At 43.2% G+C, this 22,559-nt stretch overlaps 1 protein-coding gene across 1 annotated transcript in view; it reads left to right on the top strand.

The window, feature by feature from the left end:
* Window positions 1-258: 258 nt before the first annotated feature.
* UNC80 (unc-80 homolog (C. elegans)) overlaps window positions 259-22,559 on the top strand; it is a gene marked incomplete at its 3' end in the record, with an annotated part of 70,047 nt that continues 47,746 nt past the window's right edge. The window contains exons 1-8 of the mRNA XM_010188289.1: window positions 259-350; window positions 1,741-1,789; window positions 7,148-7,304; window positions 8,132-8,430; window positions 10,469-10,592; window positions 12,357-12,430; window positions 12,875-13,014; window positions 16,895-17,156. Coding sequence (XP_010186591.1) covers window positions 259-350; window positions 1,741-1,789; window positions 7,148-7,304; window positions 8,132-8,430; window positions 10,469-10,592; window positions 12,357-12,430; window positions 12,875-13,014; window positions 16,895-17,156 — 1,197 coding nt within the window. The remainder of the gene's footprint in view (window positions 351-1,740; window positions 1,790-7,147; window positions 7,305-8,131; window positions 8,431-10,468; window positions 10,593-12,356; window positions 12,431-12,874; window positions 13,015-16,894; window positions 17,157-22,559) is intronic.

Here is a 22,559-nt window from a genome sequence, read left to right as displayed (position 1 = left end):
GGTGCTGGGAGCTGTCCACAGAGGGAGGTGCTGAAGGCAGGGAGGAAGCAGAGGGACGCGGACATCTTCGCTCCCCTAATTTCCTCCCTGCCTTCTGCAGCCATTTTGCACCAGCAAAGCCGAGGGGAGGGAGGGGGTGGGCTGTAGAGGATGAAGGGAAGAGGGTAAAGAGTTGCGGAGAGCAAAGAGGCAGCCATGGGAGATCCCGGCTGGTATGTCTGCTAAGACTGGCTCACAGCGGCAGCTGTCATCAGCCATATGGTGAAAAGGAAAAGCTCAGAGGGCCAGGAGCAGGAGAGCGGCCGTGGCATCCCTCTGCCCATCCAGACCTTCCTATGGAGGCAAACCAGGTGAGAGCAGCAAGCCCTGGGTGCTTGGGATACAGCTGCAACAGGGCAGTGGAAGTGGGGGGGGAGGGGGGCAGGCCATTTGCTGTCCAGTGACGGGGAGGAAGCGGTTACTGCAGCTGCAACATGAAGGCGTGAGACAAGCTACTCTCTTTGCTTTCAATATAGAGCAATCTGTGTGTATTGGAGACGGGGGGAGGACTGGAGGCAGCTTAACCTAGTGGCAGTCCCAGACAGCTTCTTGATTTGACTTTAAAACATCCCTGTGTATGTATATCCCTGTACACCTCTCCCCTTCTCCTTGTCGTCTGTCCCCTTCACCTCCACTTCCACCCACACTTTTAAGATGACTCCTGGAGCTCTGATACCAGAAGCAGCATCCCTCAGTGCTGCATTAGACTTGCAGCTTTGCTTGTATCTGTTTTTGCAGCCATTCTGGAAGTGTAATCTATGCTTTGAGAGGTCAGCATGGAAATGGATACGTCAAAGTCTCACCTTATTTCATTGGATTGGAGAGTAATGATGTGTGAGGGGCAGGCTGAGTATATGGCTGGGGCTTTATGATCTGTGTGAATCCTGTCATAACAGAATTCTAAACTGACAATGTTGCAGGGGCTGTGGGGGGAGACTGGGAGGTTTGAAGGTTGTGGCTCTACTTTAAGGCCTCAGTCACAAAATGTCTTTATTCAAGTTTCAGTGTCTTAAAAAAATAAATCTGTAATAAGGTGTTTATATTTTTTAATATTTAACTCTGATCCCATTCTGGAGGGGAATGACAGTACAGGGTGGGTGTTCTCTACCTACAAGGTACAGGCCTGGATTTCATCATAAGCCTTGCACATCAGCAGTTATGGAGGAAAATACTTAATCATAGAATCATTAAAGTTGGAAAGGACCTCTAAGATCATTGAGTCCAACCATCAACCCAACACCGCTAGACCTGCTAAACCATGTCCTGAAATAGCAATAATACAAAATAACTCTGTATACAAAACTGGCAAATGAATCTCTGGCTTAAAATAGGGGCAAGGCAAAGTTCAGTAATATTTAAGACATTTTAAACAGAATATATTGAAAATCTTTTACTGAGGTAAAATGGCTGAAAGCTGTCTGGCAGAAAATTTTATTCATGGTGAACAGGACTTTTCTTGAGGGTGGATTAGCTACCTCTTGGCATATCAGTGTGGGTACTCTTGTCTTCTTGAAAAGGTAACAGCATTTTGTCAGATGTCATCAACAGGCAACTGAACATAGCTTTGGCCTTATGTCTTCCTTTACATCAAGTTGCTCAGCCTTTTGCCAACCCTTTGACATGAGAAAAATACTAAAAATAGCTAAGCAAAATCCACGCTTGAAGTACTGGATCCATAATGCTTTTTTTCCCTTCCTTCAGTGCGTTTTTGAGACCTAAACTGGGGAAACAGTATGAAGCGTCCTGTGTGGTATGTACATGTTTCTCTTTTTCAACTCTTACTAGTAACTAACTTTTCATGCAGCTTGATCTGACCGTGGTGACTGATCAGCAAGCTTCTCAGCTTACACCTGAAGTGGATTTAATTTTGTACTTTTATCACATGAAGGATTTGAAACCTTTTCCTGTCCAGGGAATTTGGATATTATGTGCATCTCTAAATGCAACAAAGTATATTGATTTGGATATTAGTAACTGAACTAATTAATGATGAAATAGAGTAACTAATGGTATGGACAGACTGAGCTATGACAGTCTGGTCTAAACCTGCAGTTCATCATGTGTGTACGTGCTTTCAGATGAGATTGATGTAATTTCAGTTTGCAATTACTGCAGTTGTTTCAGACTTAAAATACTGGAAATCTAAACATTACTAACAGGCTTTAAACAAGACTTTTACCACTGTACAACATAAAAATACCTCCTCTGCTGGAAAATAGAAGCAGCGTGTCTTAGCAGCAAAATTAAAGAGAGTTTATTATGCAGATACTAATAACTTATTTCTAATTGTATTTTGAATGAAACCTTGATTTACTGTCTAAAGGGAGGAGAAAGAGAAGACATGCAGCAAGTTCAATGAGCTGGGTATCTAGAGAGTTTCAGAATTCCTTGAACTTTTTCTGAGCTTTGGATGACTTAAAGTACATTCAGCACTTGCAGCAAAACTTGACAGCCTGGAAAAACTTGGTCTGGACACGTATCTTCATAGTTTAAAGTACTTAGGTCACTCTGCAGCAATTTTCTGACTTCCTTCTCACAAGACATTAAGCTGAAGAAGCTGAAGCTACTGCTGACTAATTTTCTTCTAAGAAATTCATAAATTTTTCATAGTTATTGCTAGATAATACTGCTAGAGAACTGCTGGCTCAGTATGTTGTGGAGTAAAATGTGTAGCAAAAAGCATCATCACTGGTCTATACCATTGACAGTTCTTGGTTCTTCAGAGGCTAGAAAATGGAGCTTGTTGCCTTATGTCCTTTCCAGGAGTCTCAGCAGTGTGCAAGATGCCTTGCAGTGCCTGTAATCTGAGGCTGAGATCCCAACTGTGAGCTAATAATGTCTGTTACTGTTGGGTAGAGGAACAGAGCTTCCTTCTTGGGGTGTTCTCCATGATGTGTACCTAGCTGTGACTTCCTTGTGATTCATTCTGTGCCTTTGGCATCAGGTCTTCATCTGTGTCCCCAGGGCTGATTCTAAAGCACCTTCCTTCTATGGGCATATACCAGAATTTACTAAGTATAAAAAAAATCCAACCAAACAAAAAAAACCCAAAAACCAAAACCAACCAAACAAAAAAAACCCCACAAAACCAAAAAACAAACCCTACAACACAAAAAGCCAACTTCAAGACAGCATAAATCACACGCTTCAGCCAGGGGAAAGGTTGCTCTGGAAAAATGAATTTCACAGAATCACAGAATCCCAGACCGTTAGGGATTGGAAGGGACCTCCAAAGCTCATCCAGTCCAATCCCCCTGCCGGAGCAGGAACACCCAGATGAGGTTACACAGGAAGGCGTCCAGGCGGGTTTTGAATGTCTGCAGAGAAGGAGACTCCACAACCTCTCTGGGCAGCTCCAGTCCATTTCCACCCCTTGGATGAAGGAGAAATTGATTCTTCTCCAATTCTTAACATAATAATTAAATTATGGTATAACACTTTCAAAAATGGGTCTTAGTTTTGTGCAACTGATGGGAAACAGCCTGAGCTGTTGCATCTGCCACCTTCTTTTGCTTATCAGTTTCCTATCCCTGCTAATGCACAGAAACATCTGCCCACGTGAACATCCTCCGTGTTATCCCGTAGGGTAGCAGGGGGCTGCGTGCGTGGGCGAGACAGGGTTTCTGGAACCTGACAGGTAGTTTGGCTTGTCTTCTGAAACATCAAGCTCATTATCTAATACCGCTGTATTGACTAGCGTGCTCAAAAATACTGGGCATCTGTTATATGATCTGTCCTTTTAATATTCTTTAGCCACAACTGTTCTAGGCGTGCCTATCGGCTGTTAACTATCTGGCAATGCATATGACACAACGTTGTGCAGTATTCTATTATTATTCTTAGCTCTGAACTTGCTGCAGTAGAATTTGCTGCATGTTGTGCATTGAGGAAGCAGATGCTGGAGGCCTAGATTCAGCGAGTGCAGCATCTGCTCTGCAGGAGCAGATTGCATTGCTTCTTTGAGCTTCGCCTTATCGTGTAATACTTGAGGAGAAACCTAGCCCTGTGTAGCCTTGTTTTTCCTTACCTGAACAATCACACTGACTTTAACTGGTCTATGAATAATGGCCTTTAATCTGAAGATAAATACCCACTCCCTGCATTGCCTTACGCTGTTTAAATGTTCTTGTGCCTCACTATGGATTTAATGTTTTTCCTTCTCCCCATTCTGAAGTTCTTCACCCTGAGACAATGTCATTCCTGATGTGCATGAGTCAAAGCTGTAAATGACCCCATAGGAACGTGTGTAACTGCTGTACAAAGCTAATGCATTTTTTTGGGTGAGGGTAAGGGCCTCAAAGATATGTTTTAAATTCTTTTACCCTGGATTGCACTGGGCATGGGTGAACTCAAATGTTTTCTGGATGATCCTGCAAATCCAAAGTTTATATCTTTTCTGCCTTTATTTTTTTTTTAAATTTGTTTTTGCAGGTATAGTAATTTATTTTGTTGTTATGGAAGATTAAAGGATAGATATAGAGCAAAGTTTAAAAAGAGGTCACCTTTATTTTATCTAGCCTATGGACACAGTTGCAGAAAACTGAGTTTCTGAACACAGGAATTTTCTGTAGATAGAGTGCTTGGCATCTGTGTTTCGTTGCTTGCTATGTTTGTACTAGTACTATATTTAGTAAACAGTGGAGTCTTACCATCCGTTGTGCTATGAGCTCCTAGATTAATGTTTTAGATCTTCCCAGGAACTCTTTCCTACTAAGAGGACCTTCCCCAGACTGGCAATACTGTCTGCCTGCATTTGGAGTTCTTTCCAGTCAGTCTGAAGTGACTTTAGCAATGGTCTCTGCTTTCCACAATGGTGCAGCTTTGAAAGAAAAGGGCAGTAAGGTTTCTTCCAAGGACAGAAGTCTGGTTCAGGAAGCATACATAGTTTTTCTCTATCTCTGCCAGGGTCCTTCTGTACATACACTAGGCTAAGGACTGGGAACCCTTACTGGGTTCTTTTCTTCTTTTCAAGTGAGATCCTCTAGGCCTCCTTCCCTGGGGGATTCCTGCAACTCATCTGGTACTCCTGAGAGGATGGAACAGGGGGGTGTTGAGTTTCCCAAGGTCCTGGCTGTTTGATGGGGGCTAGGGGCCTGGCTGAGCCCCTGCTGCCTTATGCAGTTCACTCTGTGTACAGCTCCTGTTGGCTTAGAGCAGGAAGTTCATGTGACTCCAACAAAGCTGTATAGGAGACCATAGCAGAATCTGCTCTGCTCTGTCCTGCTTGTGTAGGCATCCTCAGGCAGCTACCTGTTGCCGTTCCAGCAGCAACGTAGCACACAGTCTGACCCTGGTCAAAAGGTATTTGACAGCCGCTTTGGTTCTGATAGAACAGAACTGAGAGGAATGAATGGCAGGAGACCGTTTCCCTTCGTAGACAATGTGGCCCCCAGCAGATCACTGCAAGAGCGGGTTGAGGCATCCATTCCCTGGTAGACATGTTGTCCCCCATTCCTGATAGCCATGACACATTGGTTTTGACTAATCCTCAGGAAGCTAGCAGTTTTGTCCCCATGTTACAACTAATGCTGTCCAATTTCAGCCATTGTTCCGTAAAGAAAGTCTGTTGATTTTTCTGTCTAGAACCTGGGGTTTGTAGTAGGTGGGCAGTGTGACTTTCTGCACACTTACGTCTGTTGGCAGCTCTGATGTTTATTGTCAGTATTTCCTCAAGTTCAATTTGTGTTGCTACAGGCATAGTCTTGTATAAGCAAACTTAGTTCTGAATACCCCCCAAATACATCTGTGTAAATCATACAGGCCATCTTTCCTTCCCTTTGCCTATGCCTGGTGCCATTGGGAAGTTTCTGTCTGAGGCTGCAAGTACAGATAGGTGCGTGTTTCTCAACCTTCGTGCTGGTCAGAGCGAAGCTGTTGTGGGGATGCTGTAAAATCCGTGATGGTGTGGCACTATGTTTCCGTGAGCGCATCTCACCTCGCAGTGGAGGAGCTCGTGTCTGCCCACACCGGTGGATGTGGCCACAGCCTGAGAGGACAAATGTGCACAGCTGCTGGGGTATGCAGAAGCGTGCACATTACGGCTGGTTAGCGTGCCATGCCTGGGGTAATTTAGGAGAGCTAGGTTATGACTGCTGCCCTTTTTGCTTTTCTTCTTTGAAATTAAGTCTATTCTTATTACTTCTCCAATTTCACTGGAAAAATCGGTATGACTAGTGTTGAAGGAGAAACTTTATGAATCTGGAGTGAGAGCATTTGAAGCATCCGTTAGGTCATGAACGCCAGCAGTTACCATTTGCCCGGAGCCTGATAAAACTGGTGAAACAGCTTGTGAACAAATAGGTAGCCAGGAGGATAAACTGGTATATAGCAAGGACAGGCATTAGCAGTAATGTATTTCTTCACTTTAGGATGTTAAGTGAAGGAATATAGCTGGGTTTGTGACCTGTGATGAGACCTTTTTATCTGGTCAGAGGAAGAACTTACTGAAATGGTCAGAGCAACTAGCAATAAGGAACTTCCTTAGGGATTTCAAAGGCAGACAGTCTTATTTTGTGTTACTTGAAGTGGAAATAATGAACTTGCAGCTGCCATCAGCTCTTTTAAGTGTTCACAAAACCATTACATCACTACTTGACAAAAAATTTTGTACACAGATTATTTTTTGTGGCAGGGTGTGAAAACATTTCCTAAGGCCCGTATACCTTTAATGGGTTGCCCTTTATGTTACACTAAACTGAAAGAACTTGTGTATGTGAGAAAATATCCAGGTCTCAGCTCTACAAATACAGGCTTCATTAGCTCCTGTGACTTCCAACAAGATTACTGCCATGCCAGATTAATACTCGGCACAACTGTGAGTCTGGCTTGATGCTGGCGCTTACTAAGATACAAATGATATTTGCTTTGATTGTTTTTTATTACAGAACATATATTGAGTGGCCTAATCATTTCTTAGCCAAGTGTGTTCATATGCCTGGTACGATTTAGCTACGGTCTGTGTCTTTCAGGAAAAATATTCTAAAGTATGCTTCAGTTATCTAATGAAACCTTACAGATTACGTGTTTTTAAAAGAGCATGTTGTATGTACTAGAAGGTATGTGCAGAAATAGATATCCAGTGTCTTGTCTTCTTTGTTCTTACTTTTAGTCCTTTGAAAGAGTTTTAGTAGAGAACAAGCTGCATGGCCTTTCTCCTGCTCTCTCGGAAGCAATCCAGAGCATTTCTCGCTGGGAACTTGTCCAAGCTGCGCTCCCACATGTGCTGCACTGCACCGCAACGTTGCTCTCAAACCGAAACAAGCTAGGTTAGTGCTCATGTGAGGTTTTTTTCCCATTACTGAAGTTATCAATCGAAATATGACAGATTGAAGCTCAGGGTGCCAACGTATTCTAAACCCTAGAACCCCAGTTAGTTCGTTCTGTAGATTGTCTTTCTTGGTCTGTTCTAGTTTCTAGCAGGGTAGCCTGTGAGAGCTTCTCCACTGAAGCTAATGGTCTGATGAGCTGGAGAGTCAACGTAGTTCCATAATATTTTGCTAGTTATTTTCCAGAGATAATAGAACTAAGCAAAAGCCTTACCACCCAGCAGGCATTGGAAGGAATACATATTTCTTTCAAGGCATGAGTTGCAGCAGGTACTTATGCTACCTTCAGTTGTTTTGTTTTTGTTTTTTCCCCCTTCTTTTTTTAATTTAGACTAATGAGCTTGAATCAAGACAGATAAGTCAATCAAATAATGATAGGACCAGGTCCAGATCTCACTTATTTAACTAGGCTCTTACTGATTTCAGTGGTGATTTCAGCAGGCATTTTCTTCATGAGACATGCCATTCAATAGAGACAGACAAACAAGACTGTCAAGCTGACATCTTTTAGGAGCACTCTAAGTCCGTGCATTCAGTTGCCCTGCAAGACATTTGAGGGACTGAACTGCAAATGCTGTGAAGCAAATGGGGACTTATGAATTAGGATATTTCAAACATAATGAATGCTGATAGCTGTAATGGTAGAATTGTAAGTTTTAAATGCTTTTCGGGACATTGTATGCCCAGTGTCCTGTGCAGCTCTGAAAGTCTCAACAGTACCATTAATGGAAATCCTGTGACATACTGTGCTGCATTTTCCCATCCAGGACATCAGGATAAGCTTGGAGTAGCTGAAACAAAGCTTCTTCACACTCTTCATTGGATGCTACTGGAAGCACCTCAGGACTGCAACAATGACCGATTTGGAGGAGACAGAGGTTCTAGCTGGGGAGGGAGCAGTAGCGCCTTCATCCACCAGGCTGAAAACCAGGGATCACCCGGACATCCCTGGCCCAGTGTCACGAACGACGAGGAGGAGAATAACAGAAGGAAGTTCTTCCAGAACTCCATGGCCACAGTGGAGCTCTTTGTGTTCCTTTTTGCTCCCCTTGTCCACAGGATTAAAGTAAGTGGAACGCTGGTGGGAATACTTGAGTGGAGACACCCCTGAGCAGGAGAAGAATGATTCTGCCTTTGTGACTGTTAGTTAATTCAGCCTGCAGCACACCCTGGGTGCACTGGAAATGTTTTAACAAGCTGCAGCGTCAGGCAGACACAAAGGGAAATTAATCTGAAGTGAGCCATTTTTAGCCCTCAAGAATGTCAAAGATCTGTGGCCCTTGTGAGGTCTTTGGGACCCTGGAACCTGCAGAAAGGACTGTGAGCTCTAGCTTGCTCTAATTCTCAACCATTTCTCGTAAGGGTCTTGCTAGATTTTCAGGGATTTCACTGTGGGGCTGCCACTGGGATTTGTTGTTATCATTACTAATCATCTTGATGCTAATTGCCAGGAATGTGTGACAGTGGTATAAGCATGTCAGCGGCAAAGGTGGCTGAGCATTCCTTTGTTCTGAAGTTGAAAGCAGGCTGCAGATTTCCTGTCTGCCATAGTCCCTCTGTTGGTTTTATGCTGAGTGCATCAGCCTTGCAGAGCGGTGTGATGAGGAGACGTTTTCTGCATGCTCTGACTCCTGCCTCCTGTCTTAGTCTCTCTGGAGGGCTGCCATTTAGCCTTTATGTTTCTAGCTAGGCTTTGGAAGGGAATCTGGCTCTGGAGAGCAGATGCTTGGAAAAAGTCTGTGAAGTTGTGAAGTGATGGAGGCTGCTACCTGCTCTTGTTATCAGCCTTGTATGCTGCAACAGTTGGAGGAGATACGAAAGTACGGGAGATAGAGGAAAATCTTTTGATTAAGGCAGGTGAAAGTAGGTCTGGAGAGCTAGATTCTTTTCCTACTTCTGCTACTGAGTTCCTGTATATTCTAGAATTTTCATGCTTGTTTACTAGTTCCCCATTTTCTCTGTAAGCTACTGGGACACGACAGGAAGAAATGCTGAGTTCTTCCCAGTGCTACACATGCATATGTGGGCTGCCCTTTGAATAAATGAAAAGAAACTGGAGGTAGACCAGCTATTGGAAGTTAAGTTACCTTTTTTTTTAGTATATTAGTCTTTCTGGGATACAGTTTCCCATTTACACGGCGGGGTTAATAACAGTATCTCAGCTAGAATTTTCATGCTTGTTTACTAGTTCCCCATTTTCTCTGTAAGCTACTGGGACACGACAGGAAGAAATGCTGAGTTCTTCCCAGTGCTACACATGCATATGTGGGCTGCCCTTTGAATAAATGAAAAGTAACTGGAGGTAGACCAGCTATTGGAGATTAAGTTACCTTTTTTTTTTAATATATTAATCTTTCTGGGATATAGTTTCCCATTTACACGGCAGGGTTAATAACAGTATCTCAGGTTTACCTTGAAAATCTCTGATAATCTAGTGATGAACATTGTAAAGGCCATGAAAACGTGTGTGTTTCTGTCATCAAAGCAAAGCTCAAAAAAGGTGAGGTAAATGAGGCATGTAGCTGCCTCACTAGGTCAGCACTGTCCCCTCTGTGTTTCACAGAGCGGTCTCAGGGGAAGAATTCTATCTGAGCAGGTAACCAAAGTAGTCCGTGTGTTCAAGGAAGTTTAAGCATGTTCACACAGGCAGACTTAAATGATGGAATTCCAAACTTCTGGGAGGTTTTGTGCATTTAGCAATGTGTTTTTAAATGAAGCTTCTGGGTGGTAGGGGGATGCATGTAATCCTGTGACTTAACAACTGTGGTTGCTTTCTGACACAGGAGTGTCCTTTTATGGCTTAATGTCGTAGAAAAAAAGGAGGGGTCAATAACTAGTGTAGAAATTTAATTTGGAAGTAACATCTTGTATATTTTTACATTGAGATTTCCCTATTATTTTTAAATAGCTGTACTTTACTCAGCAAACATTAATACATTTAAAGTCGGTGGCCCTTGAGTTAGCCTATACTGACCACAGAACTGCATGTGGCATCACTCATTTTTCGTAAGCTCTGTACTTCGGAGAAATGGCAGTTCTTTTAGACTGGACACAACAATCTTTTGTGTGTGCTTGTGCGATGCAACCTCTCTTTATCTTTCTAGGAGTCTGACCTGACATTTCGGTTGGCTAGTGGCCTTGTTATTTGGCAGCCCATGTGGGAACACAGGCAGCCTGAAGTTTCTGCCTTCAACGCCCTTGTAAAACCGATCAGGAACATCGTTACAGGTCTGTGACTTTGCGGTGGTAATGTAGCTCCTGAGGGCTGGGAAACCTTCCCTTTGTTTGCCTGATGCTGCCTGATGTTCTGGAGCCATCACATTTGAAGGAATATGTTAATTCTGCAGAAACTAGTCAGACTTTTGAAAGTATTTAACGTTGTTTTCTCTCAGTCAACCAACTTTTGCATAATAATTACACAGGAGATGAAAGAGAAATCACAAATAGGAAGTGAGAAACTCTTCAGTCGAGTAATCATTTCCTGTCAGCCTCGTATCTCTACTTCAACATATCTTCCTTAGCTGCTAAGAAGGGCAGTGGCAGTATCTAGCAGCAGACTGACATAGGTGGGGAAGGCTTTCCCAGACTGGTACTGGTCAAAAATCAATAGTGAAGAGCACAGGGTTGGCACTGCAGATTCTTCTCCTGTGTAAAATTTTAATTTCACCATATCATGAAATTAAAAAAGTAGTTTAAAGAGGCTCCAAAGAAGGCTTATGTTGTGAATTTACTTTCGCATCCTGGAAGGGGTTATTCCTCCTTTGCACTTCAACCATAACAAGACTGGAGTTGGGTACTTAGCCTTTGTGTCTGACCTAGTTCTAAAAAACCTGTTTTACTTTTATGTTTTTAAACAATACTTTTCCATAACTCCCACACAGTAGTGAATTGAAAGTGTGCTGGGTATATCACTGTAGCATTGCCTGCTCATTCTCAGAAGTACGGAACAGTAATGTTCATAGTAGTGGAAGTGTAGTTCGCTAAATCAGCTTTTCCTGGTTTTAAGCCATCTTTAATATCTTATTGTATTCTGAAGGCTTTGTAAGCCTCTAGGACAGTCCAGAATTGAAAACCATCTTTTAAACCATCTTTGACATGCAGCTCTTCCTCCCTCTGCTTCAGCTCCTGGAATTAGAAAGTGGGATTTCAGCCCTGGAACTAACAAAAGGAATTAGGCCTAAGTTTTCTTTGACTATTGGATTTTTCTCCATAGGTCTGGAGTGTGGTCAGAGGAATAACTTCAGGAGTAAAGGCTGAAATAAAAATACTCTGTTATGGTTTGAAAACGTTTTCAGCAGAACTTAAATAGAAATTTGGAGTGAGGTTCTTTATATCAAGGAAGATTCTGTTTGGCGTTGTTGTCTCAAATTGAGACAAGGAAGTTAAATTTACTTAAATTTTCCTTCAAACAACAAATTTCTAAAAAAATCTACTGAAGAAGCTTTGCAATGCTGTGTTTGGAGTCAGTCTGAATATCTTGCAATGTGACGGGATTTCAGGAATTGTCATCCTAGTCTTTGTGGTGTGCTTTTTCTTCCATGGTATCTCTGATCAAACTTTCCTTATGACATTCGTGTGTTTCCTGGGATTAAGGCACTTGTCAAATTGCAAATCACAATACGTTCTGAGAGATGTAACCTAGAAAAGGAGCTGAATATATGTGAAAATAGAAGGAGGAAGAGCTCCAAAATAAAAGGCACTAATATGCACAGGAAAACATAACTTGATAGCAATTGGATTTAGGATAAATTTTATATTCAAATTTAATTTTAAAGAAGTAGAGATTTTCAGTAGACAATATTGTTGATAATACATTGCAAGAATTGTGCAAGAATTAATCTTTTTTTCCTTCTTATGGTTGTGACTAATGCCTAGGAAGCCTGCAGCAGAGAGGTGCTGGGTTTGTTTTTCTTTTCTGGTTTATCCTTTCAGTGGTACGTTTTAATGTTAGAGGCGATTCCTGAAATTTCCTCCTTTGGCTTCTTTTCTCAGCTAAGAGAAGTTCTCCCACCAATAATCAGAACGTGACTTGTGAATCCCCTAATCTGGACAGTGGACGTACTGAGGTAAGTTCTATGCTAAGGCCAGACAAGCTTGAGTAAGGAGCTGAGGGAGGGAGGAAATTAATATTGAAACAGCACTTGCAGTTACACCAAAGTATTTCATCTCCAGAAATTATGGGTTTTTATCATTCTTCTGAAGGCTCCCAAATTTGTCTGCCGTGGAATCAAAGGGTATTAAGTAGTTTTCAGGATCTCCTTGGCCTTATCCTGTCTTAGAGGGTGGAAGTCTGATCTCATGTATTTTCCTGGGCAAGAGCCCTGTCTTACCGTTTGCCTGTACAACGCCAAGTAGAGAAGCTCCAGGCTTGATCAGTTTCTGCACAGTATTACCATGGTATTATGGTGTAAGTAATAGGTATGTCTGAGCACAAATTGCAACAAGAAGACTAATATGGGAGTGATGAATATGTTTACGTACCTCTTGTCTTTTATCAAAACTGTCCAAAGGGACTGCAGGTGGTCTGTGAGACAACTCAGCCAGATTCTGTACCTCCAAAGGCTACTGTTTCAGCATGTCATCGTGGAAATTCCTTGGATGGAAGCGTATCGTCCCAAACCTCTCAGGAGAGAGGTACCGCACATCCCAGGTACAAACCTCTTCAGAGAAAGTTGCACTGGTGTGACTGAATGGTGGAGGTCAGAGAAGTCCTTTATCTTGAACCTGCTGTTGTCCTTACACTCCAAGGGTGCTGAATGCTTATCCCAAGCTCTTAATTCAACATATCTCAGTTCTAGGTGATGAACAAGGTGGTGCTACTTGATATTCAGTGCTGCTTTCATTGGAGAAATCTCTAACTGGCCTGTTGGGACAGTTTCTTTGGTCTTTTCTAATTGTTGGTTTCTTGTAATTAAAGACACTAACAAATAACCTGCAGGTTTAACCCTCCTTAGCCAGATTCAGCCTCAGGCAGTTGATATCTTCTCTGGCTTCCTTCTAATCACATTTTCTTTGCCTTTAGCAAAGGAATTTTGCAAGCCTCTCCATTGCCTTCATTGTGTCTTCTCTGCATCCTGCTGCTTAGCTTGCTTTAGACTGCTGGCCCAAAGGAACAGGCTAACAACAAAGTGCAGCCATGCAAACTTCCTCCCAGCTTGCCCTGCAAGGCTCAGGCCACGGTTTTCCAGTATGGCACTGATAAATCAACTTCTTTTAATCTAGATTTGGGCAGGTGAAGATAGAACCAGATTTTCAGTAGTAATGAACGCTTGGTAGTACCATGAAGTCAGTGAAGCTGATGAGTGTTTTAAGGGGGTGGAGAAGGAGGGCAGCCTACATATATTTTTAGATATCTATGGATTTAGGAGTGTCACTTAAACTCCTCCTGATGATTTTGGTCCTGTTGCTTATTGTTTTTGGGAAATGTCATATCCAAAGCACTGCAGTGTTTTAAGAAATTGCTTCATTGCAGAGACAGAAAAAAATGTGGATGGAGTGGGTTTCTGCATATAGTCTAGGAAGGGCTCTGATTTCTCAGAAAGGGGTTTGATGTACCTTTTCACTGGTGGAAAGGGCACAGCTGTTCTGATCCCATCAGGAGGCTTCCCTTGGGATTTTGTATCAAGCCTGCTGTCAGTTCTGGGTCTTTGTTTAATTTGTATTAATTTGAGCCAGTAAAACTGAAGTTGGGAACAGAACTGCCTTTCTGTGTGTGAACACTGCTGCTCAGAGACTGCACAGCTATAAAAAAATAAGCAGCCTTTTAAGAAGACAGCATCAGGTGATCAATTTGTCAAGCTGGGTCTGGTAGTTGCTATGGGGATGAAGCTTCAGACAGGCTTTGAAGAGAGCATCATTATGTCTCCTCATTTGAGGACTCATTGATCAGTTAAAACTGTACAGCGAGCTTTGGTTGCCAAGCAACAGACAACTGGGGAACAAATGTTGTTTACTCTACTTACCAACAGCCGCAGTATTCCTTTGTCCTTGGGCCGGGGTTGAAGGAAGGCTGCCTTTCCACTCTCCCTGCAATCACAAGCAACCGAAAGCCGATTGCATGAACACTCGGTTTCCTTCTAAAGGAAGCACAGAGTTTAATTTCTGTTTCCTCGGGCACTTCTTTAGCAAATGGTTTGTTCTTCTGATCCTGTCTAATTATCCCTGGTCCACTTAGTGAAATTCTTCACTAAGCACTGAACACTGAACACTGAACACTGAACACTGAAGCAAAAAAAGCCACAGCCCTTTGTCCAGCTTCTGTCTTGAACACACTGCTTGGGAAGTTGACTTTGCAGGAAGGAATTCAGTGACAAATATTTCATAAGGAGAACATGTCTTGCTCCAAGCTGTGTTGTGCCTTGGGTTTGCCTTGGGTTGCCACGTGGGGGAGCATGAAAGACTGGACTTAGACACTGATCTTGGTCCTGCAAAGTGCCCAGGGAGCAAAGCATCATCCTTTAGAGCTGCTACTGGGGTGATGGGCTTTATTTCCTTTGCTCGGATGCTTTGAGTAGCCAAGCCACCCTTCCGTTCTTTTACAGGTTGCATCTATGTGACATAATCTTGACTGTGACAAAAGAAACCTTCACATCAGGTTTATGGGGAAAATTTTATAGCATCTTTCTAATTATCATTATTTTCTCCTTCCTGATTCAGTTTTTCAGGTTTTTCTAACAGCTCATTTTAAAGTCATCAAACTCGTACCATTTTTACCTTGAATACAGCACTAGGGGAGAAGCTTTGAGTCTTTAGATTGCATGTAGTGACATATGGTGACACAGACAGGCTGGTCTGCAGTCACAAAGTGCCTTCGACATTGGCCTGTGTGGCTGACAGCAAACCAGCTACTGCAGGTTTGAGGTCTAGATGCGCGCGTTGTTCCCAGCCCAGCCTTACTGCCTGCCCAGGCGTGTAATACGGAGCAGGGTTCACGTGATTCCAAGTGGTGTCAGAGTTCACTGCATTCTTCTTTATCCTTTGCCAGTCTTATGTCTGCCTTGGATGCACAGGGCAGCTTTGTGGCGCTGGGCAATGATCCAGCAAAGCACTTTAAGCATGCATTTCACTTCAAGCTCTTGGAGATTCCACTGGGCAGTGTTGCCACTTGTGCTCTACTTTGCTTGACTGTGGCCTTGGACACCTCCATTCAGAATGAGGTGGTACCTAGCTGGAGATGGGGGTGTCTTGCCAATGCTGTTTGCATGTTGTTTAGCAGAATTGAGAAAATTTATTTATTTATTTATTAAAAAAAAAAGTTCTTGTGATGATTTCCAAATGCCAGAGGATAAAATTCATGGAAGTGCTTCTTGATTTTTATGAAATCCAAAAATCGCAGTACTCCATTCAAAGACACTGAGTGGAAACATTCAAACTGTGCTCTTCCACAGGCCAAAAAAAAAAGATCTTGAGAGTTTCTGTCCCTGCACCCCCTGCATTTCACATCTTCTTTTGCCATGTGATTCTCATTCCTCCAACTCCCTTTCACTGCTGCTTTTCTGACAGATTGTCTCCTAGCAGCTAGCAACTGCACAGAAGGTAGATCATGCCAGTTGTACTCTGCTGGGAGACAAGTGGTGTAAAAAACTCAACTAATAAAAAAGTTTGGACATTTTATTGCAGTAAGATCGGCTCTGAAACCAGATACGATGCTCTTGAAATCTGAAATCTCTGGAGTCTCATTTCTGAGGATTGCTACAGACATCTTGCCTTTGTGCATGCCAAGTTCTACAATACGTAGGAAATTCCATACTAAAACCCATCAGGAAATGACACCACTGGAAAAGCAGGAAAATCATAGTGAAGGCTAAAAATGGTCCTTTTGACTACCACATCTTGGAAAAGAGTGTTCATGACACTTTTGCTTGTATAAGAATCAATTTAATTGCCTTAAAGGGTTAACTGACTTAGCTTGCCCTGCCTGCTCCTTCTTAAGTAAGGCCTGATGTGTACAAATGTAAACTATCCCTAAATATGTATTACTAGTATGTGAACAGCTGATGCTCAGGGGTTGTCTGTTTCCAGCTGAACAGATTACAGGCCTATCTTCAAACCACGGTTTAAGAAAGCAACCCTATCCAAGAAAACACTTAACAAAGCATGTCCTTGAGTCCTCTAGCGAGTTGAAAGCTAAATATCCACTTCTGTGTTTTCAATAATGCTTTCCTCAGCCAGGCCCTTAGTCCCAAAGGTTCAGTGTCAAATGTCCCTGCAAGCTCAGGCAGGCACAGCTGTGTGCACTTCCTGGTGATTTCTGCAGAGGGCAGGAGAATAAGAATGGCTTACAGCTCTTGATGGGTGGCTGAATTTTAGGCCTCTTAGTAGAGCACTTGGGTCTTTTGGGGTGGACTAGCATGCATGCTTAGACAGAACTGGTTTCCAGCTATCAAAGAAAACTTTGCGGTATCAGAAGTGATCTCTTAGAAACAGTTGAATATGCCAGCTTGACAGATCATTGAGTGGCTCTTTATTCACAGTGCTGAGCATCTAAGAAGCCTGATGATTAACATTTCCACTCCTGCTTTTTGGAACAGGGTGTCCTTGGTGATCCCACCATGCCAGAAGTCTCGCTATGCCACGTACTTTGATGTGGCAGTGCTGCGTTGCCTGCTGCAGCCGCATTGGTCCGAGGAGGGCACGCAGTGGTCACTAATGTACTACTTGCAGAGGCTGAGGCATATGCTACAGGAAAAGCCGGAGAAGCCACCTGAGCCAGAGATCACTCCTTTACCGAGACCTCGCAGCACCTCCATGGTGGCTGCTGCACCCTCTCTGGTGAATACCCACAAAACTCAGGTAAGCAGTTGCTAGCAGTAAGGAAATAGCAACTGTTGTGGTGATGCTGCGAAGTGATGGCTGTACAACTAGTGAAAAGCACAGCTTTGGTGTGGGTTAAACCGCCCGGAGGCCAGATATGTGCATCAATTCAGAAGGAGACCCTGAGAATGATGAGGGTTTTGGAGGCAGAATCTGATGCAAGAGTCAGAGCTGGTGACTGCTGAAAACTTATGTTGAGTTGGAATAAGTAATCTAGGATGATCTGTGATAACATTATTTTTTAACGTGAAAATATACTAATGTAGTTGTCAGAAGAAATCAGACTGCCTTTGCCTTGTGGTGTAATGCTCAGCACTCACTGAGCTTCTTTGATGCAACCCCTCAAATGAGGGAAAAGGAATTGCACATGGCCCAGCACTGCACACTCCAGGCGAACACTTGGGTTAAAATATTGGAGTAGACTTTGCAAACAGTGGCAGTGAGCAAAGGCCCTCCACGTTACCTCTTCTCCTGCTGTTGTGTAATTTTTACCTTTATATTTGCCAGCAAAACAGCAGTAGGCAAACAGCCCTAATGTCAGGTCTTGCTCCCTGTTTTGCTGGCAAAGGAACCTAGTCTCCTGGCCCTGGTGCAGTAAAGATCTTTGTGCTAGAGCTTAAATGTTTTTGCTTTTGGGTAGCTCGCTGTTGTTCAGGGATAAAAAGGGAGATGCTGCTGCAGTTCCAGTTAATCTCATTGTTGTTTTGTGCTACTTTTAGATAGTGCACTCTTGTCCTGTCACGTGGGCGTTTAACAGCAAATTCTGATTTACTGAGTTGATGGAACCGCTTAACAAAATGTAATACATATTCTATTTTTGCAATCTGATTTGATGACACACCTCAAATAAAAGGCTCTGTCTTCTGTTAATGTTGCTGTCAAGTGTCTTTTTTGAGTCAGAACTCTCAGAATTTTGGTGGTTTTTCTTAAAATCTTTGTTTTCAGTGTTGTAGAGCTCTGGCAGTTCTTGACCTATCATTTTATAAGGGAGAAGAGTGAAATATCTTTTCTCCTGTACACCTCAGATACCCATAGGCCAGGAGACAAGCATAAACAACGTTAGTATTAGTACTGTTATTTTTAAAGCTCAGGATTTTAGAGCCATTCTTGTGGTTTTTATGAGGGCTCATGGTTACTTGTTTTAAGGGCTCAGCGGCAGCAGGAGTGCTTACATTGTATTATACTTTAGTGTCATTTCTATAAAATGTTGCCTGTTTCACCCCTGTAAAAGCTTCACGTATCTCCATAAAGGCCAGGTGATATGAATTACTGTTCAGTCTTAGTCTGCCTTTGGTTGGGGATTTTATAGGATTGCTGTGCACGTACAGAAAATCCTCCTCGATATCCTCATGAAGGGAGAACTGGAAGATATTGCTTTTGAGGTGGTTCACTGTGTCCATGCGTATGTTGTCTCTTTGCCTTTGCTCGGTTATTTTGCACATTAACGAGGTTATTGACTAGTGCACCAGGGAGTGCAGGCAGTGATTAGCAGTACAGTGGCAGCATCAACGGGGTTGTCCCTCATAGGCCCTGTTCACACTAGTATTGTGCTGGTTCTTCTCTATACGGTGAAACCCTTCTCTCCTTTCACACACTTGGCTACTTCTTGCTTTTCCAGACTGTTTCTCTTGCAGATTACTTTGCTCCGTTGCCGTTCACTAACGTTTTTCTGCTAAATCCATTTGGCAATTCCACTGGGTACTTTCTAACTGTTAATCTGAGGACTCTGTCCAGGGCATTCTTCCCTCCAGGGCTAGGTTTGATTGCTTTTGGTAACCTCTGTGTCAGTCCTGTGTATTTTTACTGTACTTCATCAAATTGGAATCCTGTTTAAAAGGTTTCCAATTTGTCAGGCAGAACAGCTGTGATGGAGGAGGTGAAATGGTCTTGCATGCAGCAAAAGTTTCAGCTCATGCCCCCCTTCTTTACAACTTGGAGGACTGAAATCTATGCAATGCACAGAGACACCTAGGCTCTGCTTCATGCCAGCCGACTGTAGGGACTTAACTGCTGTTCTTAAATTCAGAGTCTCATTGCTCAAGGCTTTCTGCTTGTCAGAGGAGAGGCTGCCACCTCCAGAGGGCTAAGATTTGTCGTTTCTTTCTATCAACACAAGGGGCTGTAAGCTAAGGCTTCACCAGCTCATTGGACACAGGGATGTGCTCAAAGCCTCCTTTTTTGGTCTAGATCTTCAGTCCCTAATGTAATGTCATAATTTCTGCTCACAGGTTGATCAATAAGAAATATTGGCATTTTGTGTTTCAATGAGGTAGACTTAAAAGGCAGAAACTGATTAAAGACAGAAACAGCTGCATGCAAGTCACATCAGGGACCAGTAGATTTTTCTGGCAAATCTACATTCTTTCTACTGTTCTGCAGTTTATCAGGGTAACTTCCTGCATCTCCCTAATCCTTAGCAAAACTGTCACGCTTCTTGTTGGTTTTATGTGCTTGAAATGACATTTCAAATATAAGCTTTGAGCTAAAGGAGTTGGCATCAAGAGAAATGAAAAACATTCTCCATGTATTGCCTGGTAAACTGAACAGCAAAGCAGAAGAAGAATGAGTGTGGCATGCCAGCACTCCTTGTGGCATAGGAAAAGGGGCACTGCGTGGAGTGTGAATAAAACGGATTCTGGCTTCCTCTAGGAAGTGACTTTAGTCTAAACGTATTTCAGACCTGGCAACGTGTGATGAAGGAGACCTGCATTGCACCTGTATGCAGTGAGTTCAGTGCAAGGACAGGTCTAGGAAATGAACCCTTGAGAGGCCCACAGACCTTTGCAGTCTTGCATTAGCATTGCAGGGGCAAAGAGCCAAAGCTTCAATTAAGCGTAAGACTAATGCAGATGTAGTGCTCCTTGCAATGCTAATACAAAGCCAAGAATCTCAAGTGTAATATCTTGAGGGTTGAGAGAGGTACTAATGAGCTGGTAGCCTTACAGTCATGCAGGAGGAAGGCAACAGAAAACAAAAACTACAAAATCTAGAGTAGCAACCCCCAAACCATTTTGCTTTGTTATCCATCTCGTACATATCATAATTGCCACATAGCCTACTGCACAAAATAGCCACAGTTTTAGTCAGTCTTCAACGGGAATCCCAGCTTGATTCATTAAAATTCATCATATACCACACTGTATGTTTAAGGTGATTCTGTAATTTGGTTTTCTGGTGTTCTTTGCTTGATACCTACCCTAAGTGGATTTCAGAACTGGGATTGTGTCTTTCTGAAATAAATTTGTCTGATGTTTGCCAGCCAGAAGTGGCCAGAGAGATGTAAAATCTGAGAACCAAGCCACATGAAATACTCACTGGCTTTGTGTTGGGAGCACCTAGGGTTGAATTTGCCGTCCATTGGGTGTTATTTATGACTCCTCCCCTGAATCTTTAGTCATATATGAAAACTGGTTTAAAAGCATACCTTGACTGAATGTAACTGAAAACAACTGTGAAGAGGAATCTTTCTGTCGTGTGTCTCCTTCGTTCTTGTGTTGATAAAATTAATAGGAAGGATTCAAGGGTAGTCTTTAATTAGTCTGAAAAGTCTGAAGAATGTGTGGTCCCCAGTAGCCCAGTACAGCAAACATGGTGCCTGGTGCTTAAGCCTTCAGCTGCAAAGACTGTCACTGGCTTCTGCTGGATCTTCATATGCATAAAAGTGCGTACCTGAGTATTGCAGAGCTCACTAGTTTTACAACAGGCTATCCAGGTAGCCAGATTCTAAGCCTTCTGTGCTGTAGGAGTCATTTCAGCTATTGTTGCCATATGGTTAACTCTGGATTGAAAGCAAAAAGGTATTTTAACATGACCCGGTTGTTTAGCACAAACTTTCTGGTGGGGAAGCGAGGATGAAGAGCATCTCCATTGGAAACAAGCTGATATTTAGGCAGGAGAAAATTATCCTGGGGGAATTTGGTCAGGTCAGCTGCACAAATATCTCATGAAAAGTGGCATTGGATCTTTAATGAGAACAGATGGCCAGGAGCTGAGCTTACGCCACCTTTTGTACCAAAGCCTTTCTTTACAGTAGGCTGCTGTAATGTGTGTGGCTCAGTGCAGAAGGGGAGTGGAGTGCCCTCTACTGAACCGTCAGTAAATGAGACTCAAGGTTTTCGCTGTCATGGGACGTTCTGTGTGATAGCTATAGGGGCTTTCACAGGTATGAACTATAATGAGAACTACGGTGGACAGATCTTGGAGCACTGTTATGACAAGTGAAGGATGCTTACTGACATAGAAATCTTAGGTTTCTTTAGTGAGTTTTTACAAATCAAGTCTTGAAAGGGCAGTGCTGCTTATTGCAGTCCAGTCTCAAAATACGTGCTTAAGAGCATATTTTATTAAGGGCATGTTCTCTTAGGTCTTAAAAAAATTGCTTTAAAAAGTTATCCATTGTGATCGCTCACAATTGTAAACCAAGGACTCAAGAAGAACATCAGCCACCCAGAGTCATACCTGGGGCCAGAATCAGAATAGAACAGAACATGGGAACATGAAAGAACAAACCCGTGTACCAGTCTAGGTTGGGGACTGACCTGTAGGGGAGCAGCACAGGGGAAAGGGACCTGGGGTGTTGGTGGACAGCAGGATGACCATGAGCCAGCACTGTGCCCTTGAGCCAAGAAGGCCAACGCCATCCTGGGGTGTATCAGAAGGGGTGGTTGTAGGGCAGAGAGGTTCTCCTGCCCCTCTGCTCTGCCCTGGTGAGACCACATCTGGAATATTGTGTCCAGTTCTGGTCCCTCAGAAGGACAGGAACTGCTTGAAAGAGTCCAGCAGAGCCACAAAGATGATGGAGGGAGTGGAACATCTCCCTTATGAGGAGCGACTGCGGGAGCTGGGTCTCTTTAGCTTGGAGAAGAGGAGACTGAGGGGTGCCCTCATTCATGTTTATAAATTTGTAAAGGGCGAGTGTCAGGAGGAAGGAGCCAGGCTCTGCTCTGTGATGTCCAATGACAGGACAAGGGGCAATGGGAGCAATCTGGAGCATAGGAGGCTCAGTCTGAACATGAGGAAAAGCTTTTTCACTGTGAGGGGGCCAGAGCATGGCCCAGGCTGCCCAGAGAGGTTGTGGAGTCTCCTTCTCTGCAGACATTCAAACCCCGCCTGGCCGTGTTCCTGTGTGACCTGGTCTGGTGATCCTGCTCTGGCAGGGGTTGGACTGGATGAGCTTTCAGGGTCTCTTCCAACTCCCAATATTCTGTGATTCTGAGGTGAGGTCCATGCCACTAGACCACTCTGACAGCCACGCCTGAGGCTTTCAGTGACAGCACAATGTTCTGTACTTTTTTTCTGTGATGACAGAAATGCTAGACAAGGTCATGGATTCTGGGAGTTTCTAAATTTTGTTTGTTGGTTCATTTGGGTTTTTTTCAATGT

This window comes from Mesitornis unicolor, unplaced genomic scaffold (assembly GCF_000695765.1).
Source record: "Mesitornis unicolor isolate BGI_N332 unplaced genomic scaffold, ASM69576v1 scaffold13647, whole genome shotgun sequence".
Taxonomy (NCBI): Eukaryota; Metazoa; Chordata; class Aves; order Mesitornithiformes; family Mesitornithidae; genus Mesitornis; species Mesitornis unicolor.
Note: the sequence above shows the minus strand (reverse complement) of the source record. Positions and strands in the feature narration are given on the sequence as shown.